At 38.5% G+C, this 25874-nt stretch overlaps 1 protein-coding gene across 2 annotated transcripts in view; it reads right to left on the bottom strand.

Annotated features, from left to right (window-relative positions):
* Nucleotides 1-373: 373 nt before the first annotated feature.
* LOC102446679 (cadherin-7) overlaps nucleotides 374-25874 on the bottom strand; it is a 117169-nt gene continuing 91668 nt past the window's right edge. For both annotated transcript variants that reach the window (XM_006119917.4, XM_075921028.2), the window contains exons 7-12: nucleotides 23556-23809; nucleotides 17665-17801; nucleotides 16450-16571; nucleotides 14303-14420; nucleotides 11235-11486; nucleotides 374-2997 (exon numbers count right to left, since the gene is read on the bottom strand). In XM_006119917.4, coding sequence (XP_006119979.3) covers nucleotides 2504-2997; nucleotides 11235-11486; nucleotides 14303-14420; nucleotides 16450-16571; nucleotides 17665-17801; nucleotides 23556-23809 — 1377 coding nt within the window. In that variant the 3' untranslated portion in view covers nucleotides 374-2503. The remainder of the gene's footprint in view (nucleotides 2998-11234; nucleotides 11487-14302; nucleotides 14421-16449; nucleotides 16572-17664; nucleotides 17802-23555; nucleotides 23810-25874) is intronic.

Here is a 25874-nt window from a genome sequence, read left to right as displayed (position 1 = left end):
ATCATCTTCAAATTGTATATTCAAAAATGACCACATGCAAGAATGTTCACTGTGTTAAATTAAGTGAAACGGATTTCTTCTCATGCAAATGCGAGGCAAACCTGACACATTTTTGTGATAAAGGGGTTGTACTTTGTTTCTATAAATATACAACAGAAAAAAACCCAAGGTAGTTATGCTGTTTAGTTAAATCACAATGAGATCTCTTTTGAGTAACATGTGTCATCATCAGAACTTTTGACTTCATAATCCAAATGCATGTATTATTTTATCATTCTACCAAGAAGGAGATTTTTATAAAATTGTTTTCTCACCACCTTGCTAATTTAACAACTACATAACACTTTACTTTTATTGAACTGCATACACTTAATACTTTTTCACTTTCTTTTATTGAAAATCTTACATATGTGACTAAAAGTCATGGATAATACCTTTCAGTTCCATTACAAAATCGGTCATCTATCTATCTATATATATATCTATATATAGATTTAATACAACTAGAAGCAAATCTACTCAATCATGAAACAATGATTGTCTACAAAAAAATGTTATCTAAATTAAATAATTGTTGCAGAAAACCAATATTATATTTTCATTGAGGCTGAAGGTCACTTTCAAACAGTTAATTGATAATGCTGGGTTGCAAGAATTACAAAGCCTTAAGGATATTTTTTCTCACCCCTATGTGCAATCCATACATTAGGATTTCACTTTAAAGTTTCTCTTTTCAGAAAGAAGCATTTTCCGAGTGAACATCATCCTCTGTGGAGTGATTACTATAAACATACTTAAGCCCAGCCCCTTCAACAATTATGCATGCCTCTGAATTCCTAGGAAGTCAAGTCACTGGAGTTTAATATATGGATAATGTTTGCAAGATTAGGGCCTTATTTAGGAACTCATCTACATATTCTTCAAACAGAAAAAAAAAACATTGGAAAGAATATTAAAAATATTATTACTTGAGTATATACTTAACTACCTAATAATAAATCATGAAAGATGAAGTATAAATATTGTCAGAATTATAAAAAAGTCTTATTCTAAGAACCCCTACTTCAAAATTGTACAGTATTTTAACCTACTGCAATTGTCCTTCTATTTTGGCACTCCTGAATCAGTGTAGAAATTATGTGTGGTGAAGTTAATTCCTCTAGGGAAAATACTTATGTGAGCCAGGATCTAAAGATGGCTTCTGGAGTTTATAGCATTACATTGCTTAACATATGAAAGAAATTTGAAACAGTCTTTCATTGTGATCCTTTAACAGCAAAAGAAAAGGGGAGAAAAAAAGCACAGGCTTTAAAGTTTTTCAAGCGCATAGGACATGTGACCTTGAAAACAAAATCTCACACTAAAGACACTCCCCACTACCTCTGAGTCTTCTTTCTAAAATGAAATGTACAAATATTTTATTCAAATGTCTCAGACATGGTAATAGCTCAGAAGAATGACGGTGTGTCCTTGTAGCCATGCTCCTTTCTGAGAGATGAATGGCGGGCTCGATTGCTTTACTGTAATTTCTCCATTTCCATGCTCCATTTCCTTCATGTATCTGAGACTGGAGAGAAATCAGCATGTTCTGACGAGTCTAATACCATGAGGCAGTAAAATGGACCTGAATTTAGTGGAGACTCGAGCTCCAAAATAAATATAACAAACACTATATGCCAAATTAAAACAAAAAAAGATAAATTCTCCTGTACAAATCAGAAGAGATAATACAAAATAATAAATAGACAGCAACTTTTTGCATACCTACACAGGCATCACAAGATTATTTTCAACTTTAAGAATCCCTTTCCACATTTCTTATTTTATGTGTTTGTAAATTATTTCAGAATGCTGATGAGAAATACTAAAGGTTTTCTTAGCATGATGTGCAGTTATTTTTGTTTGTTTTGATAAAGTAGGAATTTGCAGACACTTCTGATTAAATAGCTTTTTTAACCATCACAACCACCAAAAAAATGTTCTGCTGGGTTTGGTGGGGGTGGCTTTTTGCCTTTTTTTAGCCAGCAAGCTGCATACAACACTATAAATTAAATTTGCCGAAAGATTTTGTATCAGAAAAGTGTAATATATTGTAAAAACTGTTTTGAATAGAATATTGAGTTTTGTTTGTTACTTCAACTTAACCCTTATTAGAGATTTTACAATCTAGATATGGCAGTATTGTGAAGGCATCTACAGGGTATCATTGGCTCATTGAAGTCACAGTGCACTACATACTTAGAAATTAGTTGCCTCTGCAGGTATATGGGGGTTGCTATCCATTTGGATATGACTGAGCATCTCATTTTATCAAAAATGCCATCAAATGCTCAGGATCTGTGTGGTCAGTGCAGTCCCTAGGACAAGTCTAATGAAAATATGCTTCACCAAAGGCAAAAAAACCTAAAAGGTTAAAAATGGAGAAATATTTACAACTTGCCTTAGTCCAGATGTTGAGTTTTTTTTTTTTTCTTCAGTGCATTTACATGGAAAGGTTCCAAGGCTATGAGTACAAGCTGTCGGGTCCAGTTCCATACATATCCGCAAGTCGTTTAAAACGAGGCCCCCAGTCACTGAGATAATCATAATTCTGATCAGAGTTTGAACTGATGGAATCTAAAGAGCTGAGTGACTCAGCCACTGAACCATTTCCCTCAAATGCATATGTCTGCAAGGAATCATATGGTGGAGCACAGGGATCCACGTCGGCCTCTTTTAGTCGCTCCCAGATAAATTCCCTAAAAATGACATTATCTGGGATACTTTTAAAAGTTGGTCTGCTCAAGAACTGAATCTCGGGAGTCACATCTCTTCTGGTCTTGGTGTCTCGGATGATGTTGAGGTTTCTCAAGGCAGCCATGTCGAAAGCCTCCGTGTCTTCTTCTCCACCGCCTTCATCATCATATCTGACTATGTTTTCCCTGATATCTCTCTCCTCATCAAAAATGAGAGGCTCTTTTTTCCGCCGTCTCATGGTGACAATCAGCAAGACCAGCACTGGAAACACAAAAGACCCATGTTTTAGTAAAGCTGGCGTTTGAATTTATCCCGCATTCAGATCTTTCCAGTAGTTGAACAATTCCTCTGTTTATAGCCAACAGATTCTTTCCTTGTCCAGGGAACACAGTGTCCACATCATGCAGTTAGATTCTGAATCACTAGTTGGTTCTAAAATGGCTTTTATACAAAGACCTTTCAGATATTACAGAATCTATTTCAATTGTCATTTTGACTTAATGTCTTCATCTTTAAAGCTCTATCCCACACTATCTGCTAAACATAAATTTAAGAGCCAGTTTCAGGCTGAATAGTATAATCTTACTGCCACAAAATGAAAATAAAAGCCTTATACTGAACTCCTAATTGCCCAAGCAGTAAAAGCACATTCATAAAGAAACTGCATGGAGTTTAACAGCTGTAGTTAGAGAAGTGACTGAATTAAAATATGCCACCATAGGTTCACTAATGAAATACCTGTTCCTTGTTTGGGAAACTCTGAGTTGTTAAGTAATATCTCCTATATGCTTATTTGAGTTCATGGATTAAAAGCATCTTTATATTAGACTGTACTTTGCTTTAATGTGCAAAGTACTATATTGATGCTTGTGAATTATGTTTGATGAGAATTGCTAAGGCTGTTTGCAATTATTGGAACAATCCCAAAATGTAATGATTTAAAAAATCCTGATATTTTGGCTTTTTTTTTCCAGTTTAAAAGCCAAGATTAATTTGTAAGACTTAGCCCAAAAGATTTATTCAAGGCATATACTATATTTGCAGTCATTTACTGTTTTTAGTAAACAAATAGATACTATTCAAAACATAATTCAAAGGGCCTACAGTGCATACAGGTTAGACCTCCCTGGTCTGGCACCCTCAGGACCTGACTGGTTTCAGATGAAGGATTTTGGTGGATCAGAGGAGATCATTTCTGGGCCCCCTTCCACTGGTCCTCCCCCAGGCCTGGACTGCAGACTCACAGTCAGCTTCCCACATATTGCTGGTCCCACTGCCCTGCTAATTGTGCTGGACAGTCGCTGCTGTTCTGGCTCCCAGTCCTACTAGGCAGCAGCACACCGGGGCTCTCCAGGCTGGACCATGGATGTTGCCAGACCAGAACGTACCCCCAATTATTATTTTATTTCAACATTGAGGCATCTGAATAACTTTAATGGAATTAGTGAGAGCTACAGTGTGCCCAAAGAAGGGAATGTACACTTAAGTTTGTACAAATCACAATATATTCAGTGGCAGAATTGTTCTTCCATCTCATAGCACTGTGCCTTGGTGCTATTTTTAAACTCTCCTACAAATATTTGTTTGTAAAAAAACACGATACAAAGTGTTTTCACCTCACAAACACTCATGTACTTCTTGAAAAGTTCTTGAAAGCTGATTTAGATTGGTTTTGGTTTAAAAGAACTCAGTTCTCCTTTGGGCTGATTCTTTGCATATCATGCTTCTTCATATTTTGTTTCAAAATACAAAACACTGAACATAAGGTTTTATAATATAAACACAAGCATCATCAGACCTATGGTGATAGGAAGGAATGCCACAATAATTAGAGTAGTTGAACTAAGAAACTACATAATGAAATATAACTTGGACATAAATAATCCAAAGACATATTCTGGGTTCTAAATACAGGCAGTCCCCGAGTTACGCAGATTCGACTTATGTCGGATCTGCAGTTATGAACGGGGTTTGCTCTGCGTCTCCCTGGTCTGCTGGAGACCAGCAGACCAGGGAGACGGGGAGCAAAGACTCTGAGGACACCGGCAGCGGGACAGCCGCGGCGTGCCTGGGCTGTCCCACTGCCCGCGTGCTCCGCGGCTTTGCTCCCCGTTTCCCTGGTCTGCTGGTCTCCAGCAGACCTGGGAGACATGGAGCAAAGCCGCGGAGGACCCGGGCGAATGGTGCATCTCGGTCCCGCTGCCCGCATCTCCCTGGTCTGCTGGGTGGGGGGCGCAGCTAGTGCGCCCCACCCCCCAGCAGACCAGGCTTTTCTCCGGACGCCTGTGGTAGAGCAGTTGGGGCGCTGCCGGTTGGTCCAGTAGCGCTGAGGAGCGGCGCTACTGGAGCAACCCAGCAGCACCCCAGCTGCTCTGCCCCAGGCGTCCCCAAGTCAGCCGCTGCTGAAACTGACCAGCGCTGACTACAAGAAGCCCGAGGCAGAGTTGCTCTGCCCGGGTGTTCCTGGAATCAGCCGCTGATCAGTTTCAGCAGCAGCTGACTTGGGGACGCCTGGGGTTCTTAAGTTGAATCTGTATGTAAGTCGGAACTGGCGCCCAGATTCAGCCTGTTGAAACTGATCAGCGACTGATTCCAGGAAGCCTGGGGCAGAGCAACTCTGCCTCGGGCTTCCTGTAGTCAGCCGCTGGTCAGTTTCAGCAGTGGCTGAATCTGGACGCCAGTTCCAACTTACATACAGATTCAACTTAAGAACAAACCTACAGTCCCTATCTTGTACGTAACCCGGGGACTGCCTGTACATAAATAACAACCTTGCAGTCCCTGCCCACCTATGTGAACTGTCCCCAAGTATTCTCATGTGTGATATCAATGCAGTACATAATGCAGAACTATCATCCTTATAAGAATATCTTTTCAGGGAGGTATTTTCTACAAAGATGTCAATGTACACACAGGACATAATTAACATGTGGGTCAGGAGATAAAAATACCTAAGGAAGTCGAAGCCATTCAGACTCATTTTCTATTTAGAATGACCACAACATCTTTCTTATATATTTTTTTACAGTCCAGTGTCAAATTGGCCTACAGCACAATCAAACTTCCAAGTGGAGTCATAGCAGTTCCTTCCTGGACATTACATGTGTCTTCTAACAGTAAGACTGAAACAAGTTGTTTTCCTGAAGTTTTCTCTTTTTGATAAATATAGTAAGGAATAAATTGTTTTTCATGCAGTAGCTGCAAGGCACAAATCTAATGATCCGTCTATTAGCAGATGCCTTGTGATTGTGAATTATTGCTGTATCAGCCTATATTTTTCCATGACGTCTATTGGCCCAAGAAAGACATACATTACTTTGAGGCAGCATTGGTTTGGGACATAATCTTCTGTGCCACGTTTATATAAGTAGTGTTAAAAATTAGGATTTTGATCTTTAAAAAGGATTTAGAGTAGGTTGCAATTTTTTTATATAAGCAATATAATATTCCTAGATAAAATAGTTACATTTCACTCTCATCCAGTTTTCTTAGTAAAAATGACATTTTTAAATGAAATACAAATTATGTTGCTATCAGTGATAAATTTGTGATTTAATTTAATATCACTGGAGACACAACTAAGGGTTTTATCCATCTTTTAGTTCTCCTTTATATTTTTACCACGTTAGTGTGACAATTTTTATTGCCATATAACAAGCATCTAATCACTTCCTTTACTCAAGTGTAAATGTGTTTTCACACTCCTGTCATGTCGAGCAGACTTCATTTTGGGATTTAAATACTTGCTAATAAGTGAAAAATATGAAACTTAGTAGATATGCCTGCCTAGAGGAACAATAAAAATCAAGATAAAATAATATTTTATGTGGTATGTCTTGTACATCCCATTCTTGCTTGAAGCCAAGAAAAATATAAAGTCTTTCAAAAGGTTAAACATTTTAGCATTTATATAGCTTTAAGAGATTATCACTTTCTAACTAATCCAGCAGCTATGAACAATAATGTTTAACGTCTAAATGAACAAAGCCCTAGCTGCATTGCAGGAAACTGTGGAGATTGTTACAGGTCAAAACCAAATATCTGTGATACCTAAAGCAAGCACATCTGACTTTAAAGGTAGTCTGCATCCCATTATGTCCTATTTCCTTTCCCATGTTCATCACAGAAACAGTGATCAAGGCAGTACAGGAGTGCCTGACAATATGACTAGAAAAGCTAACTGAATAGACTGAAAAGTAAAAATAAAGGTATAGTGCAAGTATTAGGTACATATATTAACTCTAAACAACCACACAGAGAAGAACATGACAGGCAAAATCACTAGTTGTTGTATTTAATAAACAAAGCAGCTAATCACAATTGTTACAAACAACTAATCCATGAATAACTGGAACAACTAACAGCCAGGACTACACTCACATTATGTACCCATTTACCTACATTTGGTTAAAAAAAACCAGTTGAGTTAAATCATTATAATGGCCTTATATGGATGCAGTTACACAGGTCTAAATGTACTTATATCAGCACAGTTTGTTTGGATAAATTTGTCAAAATCAATTATGCTGATATTAACACCTTTCTATCACTGCACTGTAAGGGTTGTACTTATTAACCTTAATTTGTTTCTGAATAAATAGACTTCAAGTCAGTGCAAAAACTAGGAGTAGACCAGTCCCAAGAGTAATTCAGTTTAAGTCACTGCCTCTCAAAGCCATTTACCAATGTGTGTAAATTTGAAGTTCTCACTTTCTTTAGAAGGCTATCACCCGGCACGTATCCCTGTCTCTGTTTTTGTTCTAGACTTGCACTTTATACTCAAAGCAATTGCAGTATCACTGTAAATATGTAATACAGCCAACACAGAAAAAAAAAGACCACAAACGGCTGTACAGAATGGTATGTAGCTAATACTCTCAGATAGTCACTGCCATATAATAGTCCCTTAAGCATGTGATCTAATATAGAAATAAACCATATCAGTCTTTGAATTAGTAAATTATTGGTTCATGCCTTGGATATGGTATGCATCCTGAAGCTAAAGGCTGGGTACCTTCAGCCTTCTAAGAAGTACCTCAGTAGCCCTTCTAATTCAAACAACTCTCATGACTAGTGCAATCAGATAGATCTTGTGCTTAAAGCAGATTGGGATTAGGAGATCTGTTCCCAGATCTGCACAGATTTTCTGGGTGATCTTGAATAAATCAATGTGGCTTAAAATTTCAAATGTGAGTGGTAACGTATGTCCAATTTGAGATGGTTTAGTAGAGGATGACTTTCAGAGGGCAGGTTCTTGGCACCATCTGAAAATCAGCTATCATTCAAGGTGTTAGAGGTTGGGTAAATCAATACTGACTCATCCCAAAACACCAGTTACTTAAAAATATATAGACCATAATCTCTCTACGAGTCAGTTTCACATTCTGCGTCCATTTTATATCTTTAGAATATAAGATTTTTTTGGACATCTAATCAATGTATTATTATATAATACAGCATATAGACACGTGTACAAGAGGGGTGGGTAATAAGCACCTTCAGCTTTGCACATAAATATTTGAATGTGACTCTGTAGGCCGGCAGATGCTTTATTTACTTGTGCATCTACAAGTATAGATGCTGTCAGTTTCCGCTGGCCACAGAATACCATTCCTGACTAATAGAGGCCATGGGAAGTGGCACCGCTTCCCTTATCTCCCAGTGGCTGGGAAGAGAAAGCTGCAGCTAACAGGATCTGCAAATAGCTGTACCTGGGTGTAAAATGAGTGATACATGGGTGTAGAACAAGTGATACATGGGTGTACAATGAGAAGCAAAGACTTTTTTTTATAGGCTAGGAAACTGGGTGCTGATGGAGGAAGCTAAAAGAAGGGAAAGCATGTTACTAATCAGACTGACTTTGCCTCATTACTGTTTCAATATAATGGAAACTCCTGAGCTCTGGAAATAAGTTATGTGTATAAACATGCACATACTTCTTTTTCTGAGCTTTAACATATGCATATTACACTTTACGTTAATTGCTTATTATAAAACAACTATTATTGTATCTGTGAAATGGTAATTGAAAAATAAGTTATATTGAATGAAATTACCATTTAATTTTCCAAGGAGTTAAAGAGTTCCTCTCTTATTTCTTAAAAGAATTATGTACAGTATATAGTAAATGACACATGAGCATGGTACTTTTCATATGCTCTTTGTAGCATATATTGCAACCATATTTTTTAGTTGAAAACAACAGCCCTGATGCAGAGTTGATAATTGTGCAACTTTTCTAATTGACTAAGTATTGGAACTTTCTTGTGGGACAGAGTTTGGAATTCAATCTTCATTAGTCAAATTAGGGAGAAAACAGTTCATCCCTCTGGCCCTTCTATTCAGAGGCTATAATTCTGGCATTCATACAAGGTTGCATCTTCAAACCCAGCTGTGTCACAACCACCTTCAGCTTTGCACATAAATATTCAAATGTGACTCTGTAGGCGGAAAGTGGTAACAGGCTCAGCAGTGCAACTGCTGGTGTTGGCTGTCCATCCATACAATCAAGTAAAAGTAAGTTTTATGGGCATCTTCAAAACGTTAGTCTTGAAAGCCCACAGAATGCAATGAATGTCAACTCTTTTGATACCTAACATCAAAAGCCATATTCCTCATATGCTGTTGCAGAACAAATTATTTATGTAATATATTTGGAGATCCTCTCTTCTTAGCTAATTAACTGAACAACTACCTGCTTGTGCATAGTCTCAAAATGACGAGAGGGTACACTGTGGTGCCATGAGATATCTGCTGCCTTGCAATCCCATTCTACTGAGTAGAATAAGCAAGTTACTGCCCGGTAACTGCTTGGGTCTCTATTGAGTGATTTCCCGGAAAAACACAATCTCCTGTTTAAAAACACAAACTCACATAACAATCCTGTAAACAAAGGTATATCTTCAGAGACATTTGAAAATAACTGACTCATTTATTTATATGCTAGAAATAAGTCAGTGTTGGGTGAAGTGGTTTCCTGTGACTATGGAATGTATACTACTGTAAAGTATTTTGGGCCAGATCTTAAGTTGTACAAACTTGCCTCACTCTGTCAACTACAACCAAGCAATGCCAATCCATTGCAGATAAAGATCTGGCCGTTAATCACTGATCCTAGTGTACAAATGAGGGAGGCGAGCATTCAGGAACTTTCTTTAGTCCTGCTGATGATCAGGGTAATCATATTGTTTTTCATACAGTTCCATTCCATTTTTAACTTTACATACTGTTATTAATTGTTGAAGGAGCAATTTAAGTACAGTAAAATAAGTAAAGAGCAAATTTGAAAAAACTCTTTGCTTTTTCTGTCACAATTTTAAAACACCAGAAACAGGAAACACTCCAACCTTCATATTGGCCTACACCTTCCAGCTCTAAAACCCCTTCAGTGCATCACTGACAATCTGCAACCTATCCTGAAAAACAATCCCTCATGCTCACAGACCTTGGGATGCAGGTCAGTCCTTCCCTATACACAACCACCCAACTGAAGCAAATACCAGCAGCCACACAACATACCACAGAAACCCTGACTCATTGTTCTAACACTGCAACAGACCATGTTGCAACTCTGTCCACACATCTACACAAGAGACACAATCACAGGACCTAATCACATAAGACACAACATCAGGGACTCATCCAGCTACACATCCATTAATGTGACATATGCCACTAAGTGCCAGCAATGCGCCTCTGCCATGTACATTGGTCAAACCAGACAGCCTCTGCGTCAAAGGATAAATGGACACAAATCCTGCACTGGGATGAAAGTTGAGAAAAATTTCTTAGTTCCCTTTCTGACTCCACAGTTTTGGCCTTTTAACCCTGTCACTTCTTAGTCAATTTCAGTCTCCACAGGAAAGTGAGAAATTCTGAGCCAACTAAGCTTTTAGTGTGATTTCACAATTTCCAAATCAGTTTTCTTCCTTTCCTTATCTAGTCTCAGTTTTCCCATGGTTTGTAAAATCCAACTGTGCTAACAGCTGCATGTATAACAAAGGCATGTCATTCAAATGCTCATTCTCATAAAAAATATGCTCATTCTCATAAAAAATAATCTCTGGCATTTGCTGTATAGCTTTTTCTCTTTGCAAATCAATAAATATTATAAATGAATCATATCTTTTTAAAAAAACCAATCAGTTGCTTATAGATTAGCATATTATGTTCTAAAAGAGAATTATTTCCACAAATTCATTTTTTTCACCTGCTCTATCTATCCTTATTGTTTCAGATGCAACTGATATTATTCCTTCTACCATTACTTTTTGGCAACTTAGCTTTGACATAATGTACTTAGTTTGAATAGGCATGCTAAACAGCCTTGTGTGGCTCATATTATAAAATGTCTCTTGCTGGAATATTAGCTTTTCTAGCCTAAAGAAAACTGAGGATAAACAATAAATATGCTGAGAAGTGTATGTGTGTGGGTGTGTGACTGTTGGTTGTTACTATCATTCTTTGGATGGAAAATGAACAATACTCCAAGGACATACCTAATAATGTCAGGACACATGCGAGTATTGCTATAAGTGCGCCAGTACTAAGTCCTGCAGGCAAAATGTATGCCTCTGCATTGCATGTTTGGGCTATGCCATCAGCATCACAGTCACACACTCTGATAGTGAGGGTATTGGTGCTACTAAGGGAAGGTGAGCCACTGTCCACAATGAATATAGGCAAGTAGAAAACAGACTGTTCCTGTCTCCGGAATCCATTTCTCCTGGTTAGCACCGACGCAGTGTTGTCTAAAAGAAAAAAAAAGGCAAGTGTAAGAAAGACACACAGAATTTATAGAGGATCAGTCCACACGTAAAATTGCATTTTTCCTTCTGATGGACTTTAAGTTTTCTATTATTGTATTTACTTGAGTGTCCTTGCCATTGCACTATAAGAGGCTGCAATAGTATGATGTGCTATACATTATAGTTCTAGCTCATAAAAACCTATTCAGGTCTCCTTTTCTCAGTAAGACTGATTCTGGAAGGGTGGAGGCCTGCCTATAAACTTTAATCCAACTTGCAGGGTCACATTCTTGAAACACAATCCCAAAAGGGGGAGCACTATAAATGACAAAAAAAAGTTTGTGCTTCATTTGTTACTTTATGTAGCTATAGAATATATTAACACATATTTCAGTTCTCATTTTACAGGCTCTGTAACTGCGCATTGATTATATGAATAGATGTTCCCGGACCAGAGAGCCCCAGCCACAGAGTTTGCTAGTGGCAGGAAGCTCAGCCAGCAGGCTGCTTGGATAGCCAGTGGTTTGGGGACAGGGAGCGCAGCCAGCATCTGGCAGACAGAACAGGGCTTGGTGGGAAGCCCCACCAACTTAGATCGAGCTTCACAAGCTGGGGACCCAGAACCGTTGCTGGCCAGGGAGGGAGAGCCCCTGCTGGCCGAGGGCAGGGAGTCCCTGCAGCTAGGAGCACAGAGCCAGTGCCAGCCAGGGGAAGGGAGCCCTACAGGCCTGGGGGCAAAGACCCCCTGTGGCTGTGAGTGTGGAGTTTCTGTAGCCCGGGGGCAGAGAAGCCCCTGTGACTGGAGACACAGAGCTACAGCTGTGCCCATGGAGCCACCGTCAGTCAGGGGGAAGGAAGCCCCACCAGCCAGAGCTGGGCAGTAGCTGGGAGTAGAGCCTTGCCATCAGCTGGGGGCAGCACACGGGCCAGGCCGGTGGCCAGGAGGGGAGCCCCAGGAGAGCCCAAAGCTTGACCTCTCCTACTCTGGCACATTCCCTCCTTTGGGACCACTCAGGTCTTGAGGGTGCTGCACCAGAGAGGTCCAACCTGTAGCATTTTATTTTGTGACACTGCATATCACTATGGGTGCGCCTGGTGTACACCCAGATCACTAAAAGTACACTTAATTCTAAAACTATATGGAACATAATGCAATCTTTCTTTGATTATTTAGAAGGCACTTTAGGATCTTGCAAAGCCTCAGGGTCACCTTTATGAAAATCAATTATCATCATAGATGTAGAAGGTGTAAGAGATTGGTCTGAATCTGTAATGAGCCTACAACACATCGGCTGTGTCTACACTGGCACCTTTTTCCGGAAATGCTTAAAACGGAACAGTTTTCCGTTATAAGTATTTCCAGAAAAATAGCATCTACATTGGCAGGATGCTTTTCCGGAAAAGCCCTTTTTCCGGAAAAGCGTCCGTGGCCAATGTAGACGCGCTTTTCAGGAAAAAAGCCCTGATCGTCATTTTCGCAATCAGGGCTTTTTTGCGGAAAAGACTACTGTGCTGTCTACACTGGCCCTTTTCCGGAACAGTTTTCCGGAAAAAGGACTTTTGCCCAAGCGGGAGCAGCATAGGTTTTCCGGAAAAGCAGCTGATTTCTTACAGTAATTCATCAGCGCTTTTTCGGAAATTCAAGGGACCAGTGTAGACAGCTCGCAGCTTATTCCGGAAAAGCGACTGCTTTTCCGGAATAAGTGGCCCAGTGTAGACACAGCCATCCTGAAAATTGCTTTTTTGAATAAATCCCTGATTTCAGCTTGCTTACCTCTGCCCCTTTTGCATAAAAGTAGTGTGCAGAATATGCAATTGCATAACACACTAGGCAGTATTCGAGTCCCAGTTACTAGACTGAAGATGTGTATTGGGAGATTTCAGAAATACCAGCTACTTGAATTTTCTGATTATTTGAGTGCCAGACAAGGGAGCTTTTACTGTATATTTAGTTTGTATTCTTATTTTTATTCAGGACAAAAGGTGGATCAAAGTGTGGATGCCATTTGAAAAATGGTTCATAAAAATAGTGCCTTTTCCTCAACATATGTTTAATCATTCATTTTATTAACAAGAGCAAGATTTTACTTCATTTCACATTGCAGTGCACATAGAGAATTGAAGCAGTCTATTTTATTCTATTTGCTTCAACCACAATCTAAGCAGACTTACGATGTCCAGATGCTATACATACACAGCAACTAATGAGAACACCAATAAGGGGTATATGATCATCTCTTTTCACCAGTGGGGATGCAATGCCAATTGGCATCTTTTATGTAGAATTTTGGGGAAATACACCCGTAGACAGTATGAGTAAATAATGTGGGTAGCCTAAAAAAATGAACACTCAGCTTTCACCTCTAAGGGGCTGATGTAGTTGTTGAAAAGGTGTTTCCCTCCCCTCTTTCCCCAAAGGAATGCTCATTTTGTCATGTTTTTAGGGCTCATTTCTTTAGGCCTCAAGTTATATATTAATAAAGTATGAGGCCCAAGACATTTTTCAACCACTGCCCCTAAGGTTAAATCTAATTTGAATAAAGACCTATAAATACAGAAAAAAGGTGAAAAAAGTCACTTTGGAAAAAAATATTTGAAGTCCTGTGTTTAGCTCAAGGCTCAAAATGATTTAAACAACATGTTTTTTTTCTTTCTTGATAGATAAACTATAGGTAAAAATGACTTTGGGGACTGACTGCTGTTTAATGAATGTCCTCACTGACAGGGAAGTTCACCCAAAGGATAATCACAATGTCTGAAAAGAGGCTGACAGTCAGCCAGTGCTCACTTATGCTTCCCAATCATATTTATATTCTTACCTTTGTTGTCTTGCAGAGTGAAGTTGTGGTTATTTGCTGCTTCTGCTGTCAAACTGAAGTAGAACTGGTGACCACTGGGTGGATCATCTTTATCAATAGCACTGATTTTCTGGATTACCTGGAAAGAGAGTCAGTTGGAAGTTATATTGGGATTTACATTTTATGTAATATAATGAAGTATATACATACATGCCCTATATAGGCCATGCTCATGGTGAAAAGAAAAACTACATTTATCATGCACCTTCAGCCACCTGATTTGCATCTTGTGCTATCATGTCAATCTTGTAAACAATGTTAGATGCCACTATTTTCCATCTCCCATCTCCCAACAGAAAACGGTGCAAGATAAATGCTTTCCGTTTCCTTCTCCTACCCCAAACTGCACTCGCCCGAGGCACTATATGGCCAATATTCATTCAGTGACAAGTTAAGATCTAATATATCACCACTCATTCAGACAAGGAATAAGCATTTTATGGTGTTGGAAAGGAGACACTTTATGTGCAAAAGTAATAGTGGATATAATCTGTTCCCTAGGAAGAAGAGGGAAAAGACACCCACAATTATTTGTGGGTTGCAATTAGTGTCACATTGAGTCTGCAAACCACATGTGTACAAGTAAACTCCAGTATTTAGAGTTAATTTAGGATGAATAAAACAGAATTGTGTATTATTTTAATCAACATTTGCTGAACATAGCAAACAATGCACAATATAGAAGATAAGGCTGGTGTCATTGTTGTTTATAATTAGTGAGTATCTGGTTGACTCGTTGCTTAGAACCAGGGACAGTGGTAGCAAATGTTCTCATACAATTTGGAGAGTCCTTGTTAATTCTCATTGCTTACAAGACCCCTGCTATTTCAGGTTTAGGGCTCTCCTGAGTAGATACAACTAACCATTCAAGTTTCTGTTGTAGTTTTACGTTTTTTTGTAATTTTGAAAAAAAAAAGGACAGAACAGCAAGTGATGCCTTCTGTGAAAAAGGCAGAAGGCTGACACACTCGGAGAAAGCACAGAGGTGGAGGAACATTGCATCCAGAGTTGTGCATGGGTGCTTTGAGTTTCTGCCTCCAACTTCCTATAGTGTAGGGATGGAACAATATAAATGGATCTCTGTGGGTCTGATTTTCAGAGGAATCAAGGACAAACAACTTCAGTCGCAGTCAATGGAAGGGATGCTCAGAACCTCTCAAAGGCAGGACTTCAGAGGGCAATACTAAACAGATTCCAATACAAAAGAACCTGCATATGGGGCCAATGTGTTCCAAAGACCCCTTTTTCCTAATTCAGCCAAACATAGGCTATCCCATTTAAGCTTTAGGAGTGTTAGGGTATGTCTACACTACCCTCCTAGTTCGAACTAGAAGGGTAATGTAGGCATACCGCACTTGCAAATGAAGCCCGGGATTTGAATTTCCCGGGCTTCATTTGCATAAACTGGGCGCCGCCATTTTTAAATCCCTGCTCGTTCGAACCTCGTGGAATGAGGAGTAATGGTAGTTCGGACTAGGAAGCCTAGTTCGAACTACCTAGTTCGTACCGCGTGTAGCCGTGCGGCATGGGGTTCAAATGAGCAGGGATTTAAAAATGGCGGCGCCCAGTTTATGCAAATGAAGCCCGGGAAATTCAAATCCCGGGCTTCATTTGCAAGTGCGGTATGCCTACATTAACCCGCTAGTTCGAACTAGCAGGGTAGTGTAGACATACCCTTAGAGGGTCTAGGACTCAGACATGCAAAGTTCTGAACATCACTTCCTACAGAGATCACTGGGAGTAACGTTAGATCGAACCAAGGAGTTTGATTCAAACTAACGTAGCCCAGAGCACACTTCCTGATTCGAATCAGATGGTGAGCGGAATAGCGCACGGGCAAGATTATGCTAATGAAGCATGGGATATTTAAATCCCCGCTTCATTTGCAATTTCGGTCACCTACATTTGCATCCCTATTTCAACTAGGGAGCAAGTGTAGACGTACCCGTAGGTGGTATTTTTAGGCTCGCTTATGCTGCGTGACAATTCCAAAGTGTCATTTGTATTGGCATAAGAGATTAGCTGTTATCTTCAAGCAGACGTCATTTTGTTTTAAATATGACTATTTAGCCAATGTGAATAAAGAATCCAGAAGTATCAATCCACACCTGGCCAGCCTGAGCATTTTCACAGACAGTGGTCTCGTAGTCCATGGCGAATTCAGGCGCATTGTCATTGATGTCAAGAATAGTGATGGCCACATAACCTCTCCCAATCTGGGCTGGGTTCTCTGTGCAAAATCAAGAGACACAGACTCCTTACATGTTATTTTTTGGATCAATGTGCTTTTCATTTGCATTTTTTCCTTTTGCACAAACCTATTAAACCTGTCTAAACAAATTAAAATATCCCCTAGAAACATAATGAAAAACTCGAGGGTAGAAATCCTGGCCTTTTTTAGACAATGGGAGTTTTGCCATTTACTTCACTGGGACCATATTTCCCTATGGGGTAAAATTCACATTCCAGTATATACATCTCAGGAGCAAAACGTCCCTGGATTGGTGGAAATGAGGTGATAGGAAAACCCTGCCACCTCTTTGTGGGCTCACAGCCAGCCTGCTAGCACAGCACCATTCGCCTGGGATGGGGCATGATTAGAATGGATATGAGACATTTATTCAGTTAATTCCCCTCAGTAATGCAGTTGATTAGGCTCTGGGAGCCCATGACAGAATTTATGGTTTCCTTGTAATTGTGGGAAGCATAAGACAAGTATCATCTATCCACCCAAGTGAATATCCCTGCAATTCCCATAGTGTTAAGACAGAATCTAGTTCTAGGAATTTTAGCACTTTTATTGACACATATGGTGTAATGCCTCCCCAATCTGAAGGACATCCCTAAATGAAAGCAATCATGGATTTTAGTAATGCATTGATTCCTTGCCTTCTCCTGCCTTCCCTCAAGCATATTTGCTGTTGAGGGGACATGTGTCTTAATTAATAAAATACCTGTCTGCAGTTGAGATAGGTCTAAATGACTGTACAAGGTATGAGGCAGAGCAGGGGTTAGCTTTCTTTCTTTCTTTCTTTCTTTCTTTCTTTCTTTCTTTCTTTCTTTCTTTCTTTCTTTCTTTCTTTCTTTCTTTCTTTCTTTCTTTCTTTCCTTCCTTCCTTCCTTCCTTCCTTCCTTCCTTCCTTCCTTCCTTCCTTCTTTCTTTTTCACCTTATTTACAACACAGTCAGCACATTACCTATAGTAAGATCATGTACGTAGATTTGAATTTTTGTAATTTTATTCAATGCCATCGAGCAATTACTATAATTGAACCTGAAGCTTTTGTTCATTCTGTGTATAAAACCTTTAAAATTGTAACTTACGACTCTCCATAGCCAAGACAGTGATGTTATGAACAGCATTAGTTTCTCTATCCAAAGACTTGGCAGTTGTAATGACTCCACTGTTGGCATCAATATTGAAATATCTCTCCAGATCTGTATTTCGGTCTATTGAGTACCTGAGTGAAAAATTAAGAAAACTTTTGATTTTTGTTCAACTTCAGTTTGCTGAAATCTTTCACTGATTTCTCACTAGATAGAAAGAGCATTCATTGTCCCTCTTTCTGGAATTCTTTTTGTCCAATATCTCTGGGGTTTCTTGAAAAAATAAAACTATATAGGTTACAAAGAGAACCGTGCTGGGAGATGCAGATACTGTTCCCATCCACAATGTCTTCTTAAATGATGTAACAGATATTTTCATATCTTACTATCTTCCTTAAGGCAGCCATACATTTATTCATAGACTAGCATACTCCTGAATTCAACCTAATGTGAATCACAATTGGAAGCTTGCCATATGGCTGGATCAAATTCATGCAGCTCCCAGCAGAGAAGAACAGAACTTCTGTCACTATTGGAAGAACTCCTGTCTTAGCCTGTGCTACAGGGCTGGGGACAAAATTCTAGAGAAGGTCAGGGAATTACATGTTCGACTGCCCGCTCCTGGTGCTTTAGACAAACACATTGAGCTTCTTGGCTTAACATATTGTTTCCTAGGAAGAGTGAGACAGCTTAGCAACCCACAGAAAAAGCACAGAGGAAAAGAAGAGTCTCCCTGGCTCCTCAGTTTAATTTTTCATTGTGAAAATGAGAGGTCTTATGCAGTTTTAGATTTACTAACAATGACTCCTTGACATACTGTTTTTATTTACTACTCTATGGACATGTCTACACAGCTGGGCTCAAAATAAGCGATGCAATTTGAGTTACACTATGGCTACGTCTACACTGGTCCCTTTTCTGAAAGGGGCATGTTAATTTCACAAGTCGTAATAGGGAAATCCGCGGGGGATTTAAATATCCCCCGCGGCATTTAAATAAAAATGTCCGTCGCTTTTTTCCGGCTTTTAGAAAAGCCGGAAAAGAGCGTCTACACTGGCCCCAATCCTCCGGAAAAAAAGCCCTTTTCTGGAGGATCTTATTCCTACTTCAATAAGATCCTCCAGAAAAGGGCTTTTTTTCCGGAGGATCGGGGCCAGTGTAGATGCTCTTTTCCGGCTTTTCTAAAAGCCGAAAAAAAGCGGCGGACATTTTTATTTAAATGCCGCGGGGGATATTTAAATCCCCCGCGGATTTCCCTATTACGACCTGTGAAATTAACATGCCCCTTTCGGAAAAGGGGCCAGTGTAGACGAGCCCTAATTGTGTAGCTTAAGTTGAAGTAGCTTATTTAGACTTTTGGCACGGTCTACACAGCAGTTAGTTCGAGATAGAGCACTCTTCCCCTGACTTCCCTTGCTACTCGCATAATGAGGGTTACAGGAGTTGGAGTAAGAAGTCCTTCAGCTCGACATTATTTCGACATTGTAGATGTGGACTATGTTTATTTGGAAATAACACTGCTGTGTAGACATAACCTAAGTGAGTTAACCGTAATCTGGCCAAATATTGCAAATACTGTCATACAATGCAACTACTACACTTTTGGTGCACTCCTGATCAAATCTTTTAAAAATGTAGAAGGGTCAAGTTACAATAGTTATCCATAAGAGGTCACTTCCCAAGCATAATGACCATATATTTTTATGCCTTTGTACTACGTATATTGAACTATGTTCATTTGTACTGTTCTGTACTACATTGCTTTCATCTGCTTCTTAGACTACAAGTTGTCTGGAGCAGAGACTGGTTATGCACTTGATGTTGCTTTTCTATGCACTATTGTGTACTAAGGGTAATATATCAACAGAAGCATTAATGAAAACTTTTTGGATTTCATCATTAAGAACTCTTCTTATATCAGCAAACACTCCTTTTTATTGCATTGTATTTCCTGTCTTTTCTATTTGAATTTTTCCTTTTCTCCATGCCAGAATTGCTGCATACTTGGTCAGCAGTGCTCATCAACTGTTTTGTGGCTGGCATGCTATCCCTAGAGACTATGCTCTACCTGTCACCGTTGAAATACAGTGAATCTTGCCCAGCAACTGAGATTCAGTGCCTTGCCAAACCTCAGGTTTTCTAGTCATTAACACCATCACTGTACAGTTTGACGAGCCGTAGATCTAACATTTTCAAAACAATGGATTACATAAACTGCAACATATATGCATAGAGCAAGAAAAAAAGGAATATTTTAAACATTCTTAAAAGAGATTTCCCTTAACACTTACTTACAAGTGCTGAATCTATGCTCAAATTCTATCAATCTATTGCAGTGTGATTTAATCTTTTAATTCCTTAGTATCAATTGTATTTGAACATTAGTTTGGCAGGTCCTTTGTCAAAGCTATTTCAAACCTCAATAATTCTCATTACCTTGTGAGATAACCCCTGCTTTTCTTACCACATTTTCCATTTTTCTTAGATATCAAAAATTGTCCATTTTTCTTAGATGTCAAGACTTAGAAGTGTCTAATCTTATGATCACAATATCCCACCCTAAATTTCAAGACATGTATGTTTCCAGCCAATTCAGTTATTTAATCAATATCAATTTTCCATCTTGGAACATATATTGTTCAAATAGTCATCTAAGCTTCCAATATGGATCAAGAAAAGTAATCTGATAAAGCTGATCCCTTATGTAAATTATATTAGACACTGGAGAGTTCTGTTTTATGTCATTGATTACTTAAGGCATGATTTGGCACTCAGGCTGTGTCCAGACTCAGGGTTTTTTTCGAAAAACTTCACCTGTGTCTAGACTGCAGCCGTGTTCTTTCAAAATTAAATCGAAAGAACACGGCTTTTCTTTCGACGGCGGTGAACCTCATTTCACGAGGAAGAACGCCTTTTTTTGAAAGTGCTCTTTCGAAAAAAGGCGTTCTTGAATGCCAACAGGGCTTTTTAGAAAGAGAGCATCCAGACTCACTCGCTGCTTTCTTTCGAAAAAGCGGCTTGCTTTTTCGAAAGAGGCTTGCAGTCTAGACATAGCGTCAGGGACTACCATGAAATCTGCACACCCTGGCTATTTCTAGTTGCTTTTTTCCCCTCCAACCACATCTCCTATGTGGAGCTGTGAAAATAACTGACTTTTTGGTTCATCTATAATTCTGATAAACTGAAAAAATGTTTCAGGTTAACTCAGAAACAAACTTTTGTAAACATTTTAGAAAATTGAAAAATCAAAAAAGTTTCATTTCCATTTTGAGTAGTATTTAAACATTTGATTTACTTAATAAAGAAAAAGGAATTTCAAGAGGAAAAGTCATTTTGACTTGATAAAAGTTTTATTTTGTAAAGCTGAAACATAACGGCTCCAGAGTTTTGCCTTTTTTTAGACAATCTGGTGAAACTGAAATGATTTAGTGAACCATTTTGATGTAGTTGAATCTGCATTTTCTGTGGAAAAAAAGATTAATCTGAAAAATTTGGCTTGCTCTACCCCTGAGTCCTGCACAACCTTGGGATGCCCTTCAGCCTGGGGAAATCATTAAGATGTCAATTAAGCTGGTTTTATGGCCCCTTTATGCTGTTGGAGTGGTACAAATTGATTAAAGTGAGATAGAGAATTTGACCCTCACCTTTTTACAGTCAAAAAGAGTACAGTGAGGATGGATTGTGTGTAGATGGAAGCTGGAACTAACACTAACCCTTGCACTTCTGCTAAAAGCAAATTTCACAAACCAGATGCTAACAGCACTGCCAGAAAACACTGCCATGGCAGAGAGAGCTTAGTGAAGATAAATTTTAGGAGTAAATCCATGCCAACTCATCCATCTAGTACTTGTTTATACATGATAGGGAGCAGCTATTTGAATCTGTTGCTAATATGTATTGAGAAAGAGAGAGAGAGAGAGAACACATATATCACCTCTTCAAGTGATATACATGTTTTATTTTTACGTCAGGGTTGCTGCATTGTAAATTACAGAACCACAACACAGTGGCAAAATCACCTTTAATAAGTGTAAATAAAAATTAGACAGAAAAAAAGGTGAAATAATTAATTATCACCAAATAATGTTTTCAGTGTGTTTTCCAAATGAATAATATTAACAATAATAACACTTAATAGCAACTTTCTTTTAAATAAATTGCCCTATTTTCTAAGGATCAGTTAGAATTTCTGTGGATATCACTGTGACATCTAGTATTAATACCTATACAGTACTTAGAAAAAGAATTACAGTGATTTGGCTGGGTTTTAATTTGTGTGATCATTTTCTGTCACTGTCCCTCTTTCTCCATGCAACCCTCCACTCTCCTAATCCCTCCACATATGGTTCTTATCATAGATTCATTATACTTGGATCCCACTTGGGATGTAAAATCCTGTTTAATTGGTTAACTGGTTAAAGGAGGCATGCCTTTTTAGTGTGATAACAGAGCAGCTCCTGTCCACAGCAGACCCCCCCCCCCCCCACTATACTGCTTCATGTCCCAACAGTTAACTGGAACCGGTAATCCTCACCTGTTAAGGCTGATGCTTAGCAGTTAACTGGTTAACCTTAGACATCCCTCGATCTCACAAATGACATTATAGCATATTATGATTCATAATACCATAATACTTATTGTAACCCCCTGAATCACCCACATGCAACCAGATGTTTCTAGGGTTGCCAGATGGTTTAACAAAAAATACTGAACACCTCACCCCCCCCCACAAAAAAAAAAACACCAGGAAAAAATGGCCCCATGCTCCTCACTCCCCCTCCCCCGCCAGACACAGCAGGCGAAAACTGGCCCCACCAGGCTTCCCTCCAAGGGAAACAGGAAATACCAGACATTTCACATGTTCAGTATTTTCTGGGTTTTTTATCAGACAGGGGACCTGAATAACAGACAGTCAGGGCAAAAAACTGGAAACATGGCAACCCTATATGTTCCTTGACTCTGTCCATTCCTATGATATATGGACAATTCATACTGTGGTAACGATATGGGAAAATAGTTAATATTGTTTGTGGAAACTCAGTTTTAAATTTCTGAACTAAAATAAATGTTTTGTTTTTATGTTACTCATACATACTACAGTAGGATCCACTAATAAGGCTTCTATCAGTTAAGGGCTATTAGTACATAATTCAAAAGCACATAAGGGGAAATCAATACAAATAAATTCTGAAATGTTTACTCTTTATGTATTTACTATCTTAACTGTATCTTAAAAATATTTTGGCATGGTGATTATACAAAACATGAAATTTATACATATAATATATAAATAATTAATAATTATATTGTTGTAGAAAGAGTGAGCCTGAAATAGCTGAATAAGAAAATTTGAAATAATGCAAACACATATCCTTCAAACAAGTATAAATATATAATTTGATAAACAAATGAACCTCCCCTTTGTACTTCTTATAAACAGACATTCTACAACACATACATTGTCAGTGCATTACTTCTATTTGTACATAGTTTTATCTGTAATAGGTTGGGCATAACTGATTTACCAGGGACATAAGATATGGTTAGAAGATTCTTCGCAACCGTCCCAGAATAATGAGCTTGGATAATCAAGTGATTTTTGTTTTAGAATCCTGAAAATATATACATTTATAATTATGTTTATCTATTTTAAAAAGATTAAAATAAATTATTTGACCAAAATTACTGCAACACTGGAGTCAAAGTAAGTAAACTTTTCAAACAGCATAGACATATCCTGCACAGGAAAAAATAAATAATCTCCTCCTTTAAAATGAATAATCCTGCATTATAGTGGACAAAATGACATCAAATGACAACATATTTACATACCTATGACAATGCATACATATATATATATATATATATAAAGGAAGCCTTCTCATTACCTAACAGGGCTGTTCAACACATCAGGGTCATGAGCTGCAATTGTTCCAATAATGGTGCCAACCTTTGCTGCTTCAGACACCACCATGGAATACAAACGGGAAGTAAATACCGGGGGTTCATCCACATCCTCCACAATTATCTTCACTGTTGTCATATCGCTAAAAGGTCCCAGACTTTGAAAGCGAGGGTCAACATGCTTATTTGCTGCTTCTATTCTCAGTGTATAGCTTGTTTTAGCTTCAAAATCCAGCTCCTATAAAGAGAAAGTTATTTGGAAATTTAATTACCAATTAAAGAGATGGTGCAGCAAAGCTCGTTCATTTACAAATGTCACTGTGGATATAAAGAACTTTGACTCGCAGATCATAACAAACTACTAATTTTTAGAGGGGTAACCATGTAAGTCTGTATCTACAAAAATAATGAGGCTTCCTTATCAAATGTAGGATCGGTGTTATTGAGGCCAATTCAGTCAGAGTGGAAGTGACTCACTCATAGCAGTTTATATGAAGTTGTGAATTCCAAGAGAGGGAAAATTGCCTTTGTCATGAGATGGCCAATCTAAATCCTTTTTCTGTCCTAATTTCTTTGTACTAAATTTGCAAATGAATTGCAAATCTGCTGTTTCTCATTGTAATCTGGTTTGGAATGTTTCTTGATAGAAGAATGGCTACTTTTAAAACTGTTACTGAATGTCCAGGGAGGTTAAAATGTTCTCCTATAGCTTTATGTGTGTTACCATTCCTGACGTCTGATTTGTTGCCATTTATCTTTTGTCATAGAGACTGTCAGAGGGTCATTGCTGGCACATGATGGCAAATATCATGATAGTGGATGGGCCTATCTACATTCTTCATTGCAGACATGTTCATTTTTAAACAACAATGAAGGGACCAAAGCCTTGCTAAGTCTGCAGTTTGGTTAATCAGCTACTCCTTCAAATTAAATTCATGAGACTATGAAATATTTACAAAAAATTAGTGTGATTTTACAGACAATGGGGAAAAAAGTTAGCATTAGAAATGTCCTGCCACAAGAATCTGCTTATATCTTCAAAACATCTTTAGACACACCTGGAAGAACAATATTTGCGCATCTCAGAGCCAAAACACTCATCTTCTCACCTTCATACACTGTAGGCCAAGCTCTCCTCTCAGTTACACTGGTATATAGCCAAATAAATCCATCAAAATCAATGGAGTTCACATTACAATTGTAACAGTATATACACTTGAATAAACATGGGAAGGATTTGGCCCATTGTGTTCAAAAGGTGCTGAACTTTTGGAAACTTCATATTGAAATTCACTGCTTTGCTGCAGAGGGATGGATTTACAATTGTGCTTTAAGTTACACACATTTGTAAAGATTTAAAGCATTCAAAAATCATGTCAGAGACAGTCCTTCTGAGCAGTTCAAGTATAAAAATTAAGCAGATACTCTTAATCTGCTGTAATTTTGATACAGGAGTGGACTGTTTTAAATTGTTATTACAGAAACAGGAATATTTATCTTGAATCTCAACCTCCATTTGGTTTTACATCTGAAATCCAAAGGTCTGAGGAACCCACATATGTCAGCCATATCAGTATCCACGTTGATAACATGGTATTGCACGAATGGTGGTACGTATGGTAGTAGTGTATCCAAGAAATGGTTCTGGAGCAGTACAATGAAGGAATTGATATGATATGCAGTATACCAGAACAAGAAACCTGCAAAGTGTTAAAGCTATTCTTATTTTCTAGCACAACTCACCATACAAGTGAAAGAAATTAGGCTATAAACAATGCCATAGAAGGTAGGGAGAAAAGAGATTTGTTGAAGATGAAAACGTGTGTTCTGAGCAAAGCCTGGGAACTCTGAAGCAAAGTGCATGCCATTTGTGTAGCTAAGTGCCTGAATTCTGTGGTGCTGTGCTGTGGCAGCTTCTTGTAAAAAAATGGAAGTTATAAGGAGCTAGCTGTGCAAAAATATAATTCAGTTAGTACAAAAAACCTGTTTGGTTTATCTGTGTGTTAATTTCAATGCAATGTGTGCTGTCCCAACACTGTCCATCTGCTCCGGGTAATTGCACTGACAATATTTCACTGAAAAATAAAAATTATCATGTGAGGGTAGATGAAGCTTGGGGCAGCAGAACAAAGGTATGACATGAGTTGCATATTTTGACTCAAGCGCTCAAGAATAAAAGAGTTAACATGATTTCTATTCAACTTACTAAGGTTTCAGGATTTAAAAACCACCAAGATGAATGGGGCAGCTCAGTCTGCTCAGAGCTAGTGTTTTAGGTGATCTGAAGTCTTAGGAAACTGTCA

This window comes from Pelodiscus sinensis, chromosome 2, assembly GCF_052426305.1.
Source record: "Pelodiscus sinensis isolate ZL-2025 chromosome 2, ASM5242630v1, whole genome shotgun sequence".
Lineage (NCBI taxonomy): Eukaryota > Metazoa > Chordata > Testudines > Trionychidae > Pelodiscus > Pelodiscus sinensis.
This window is presented reverse-complemented; position numbering and strand designations above follow the sequence as displayed.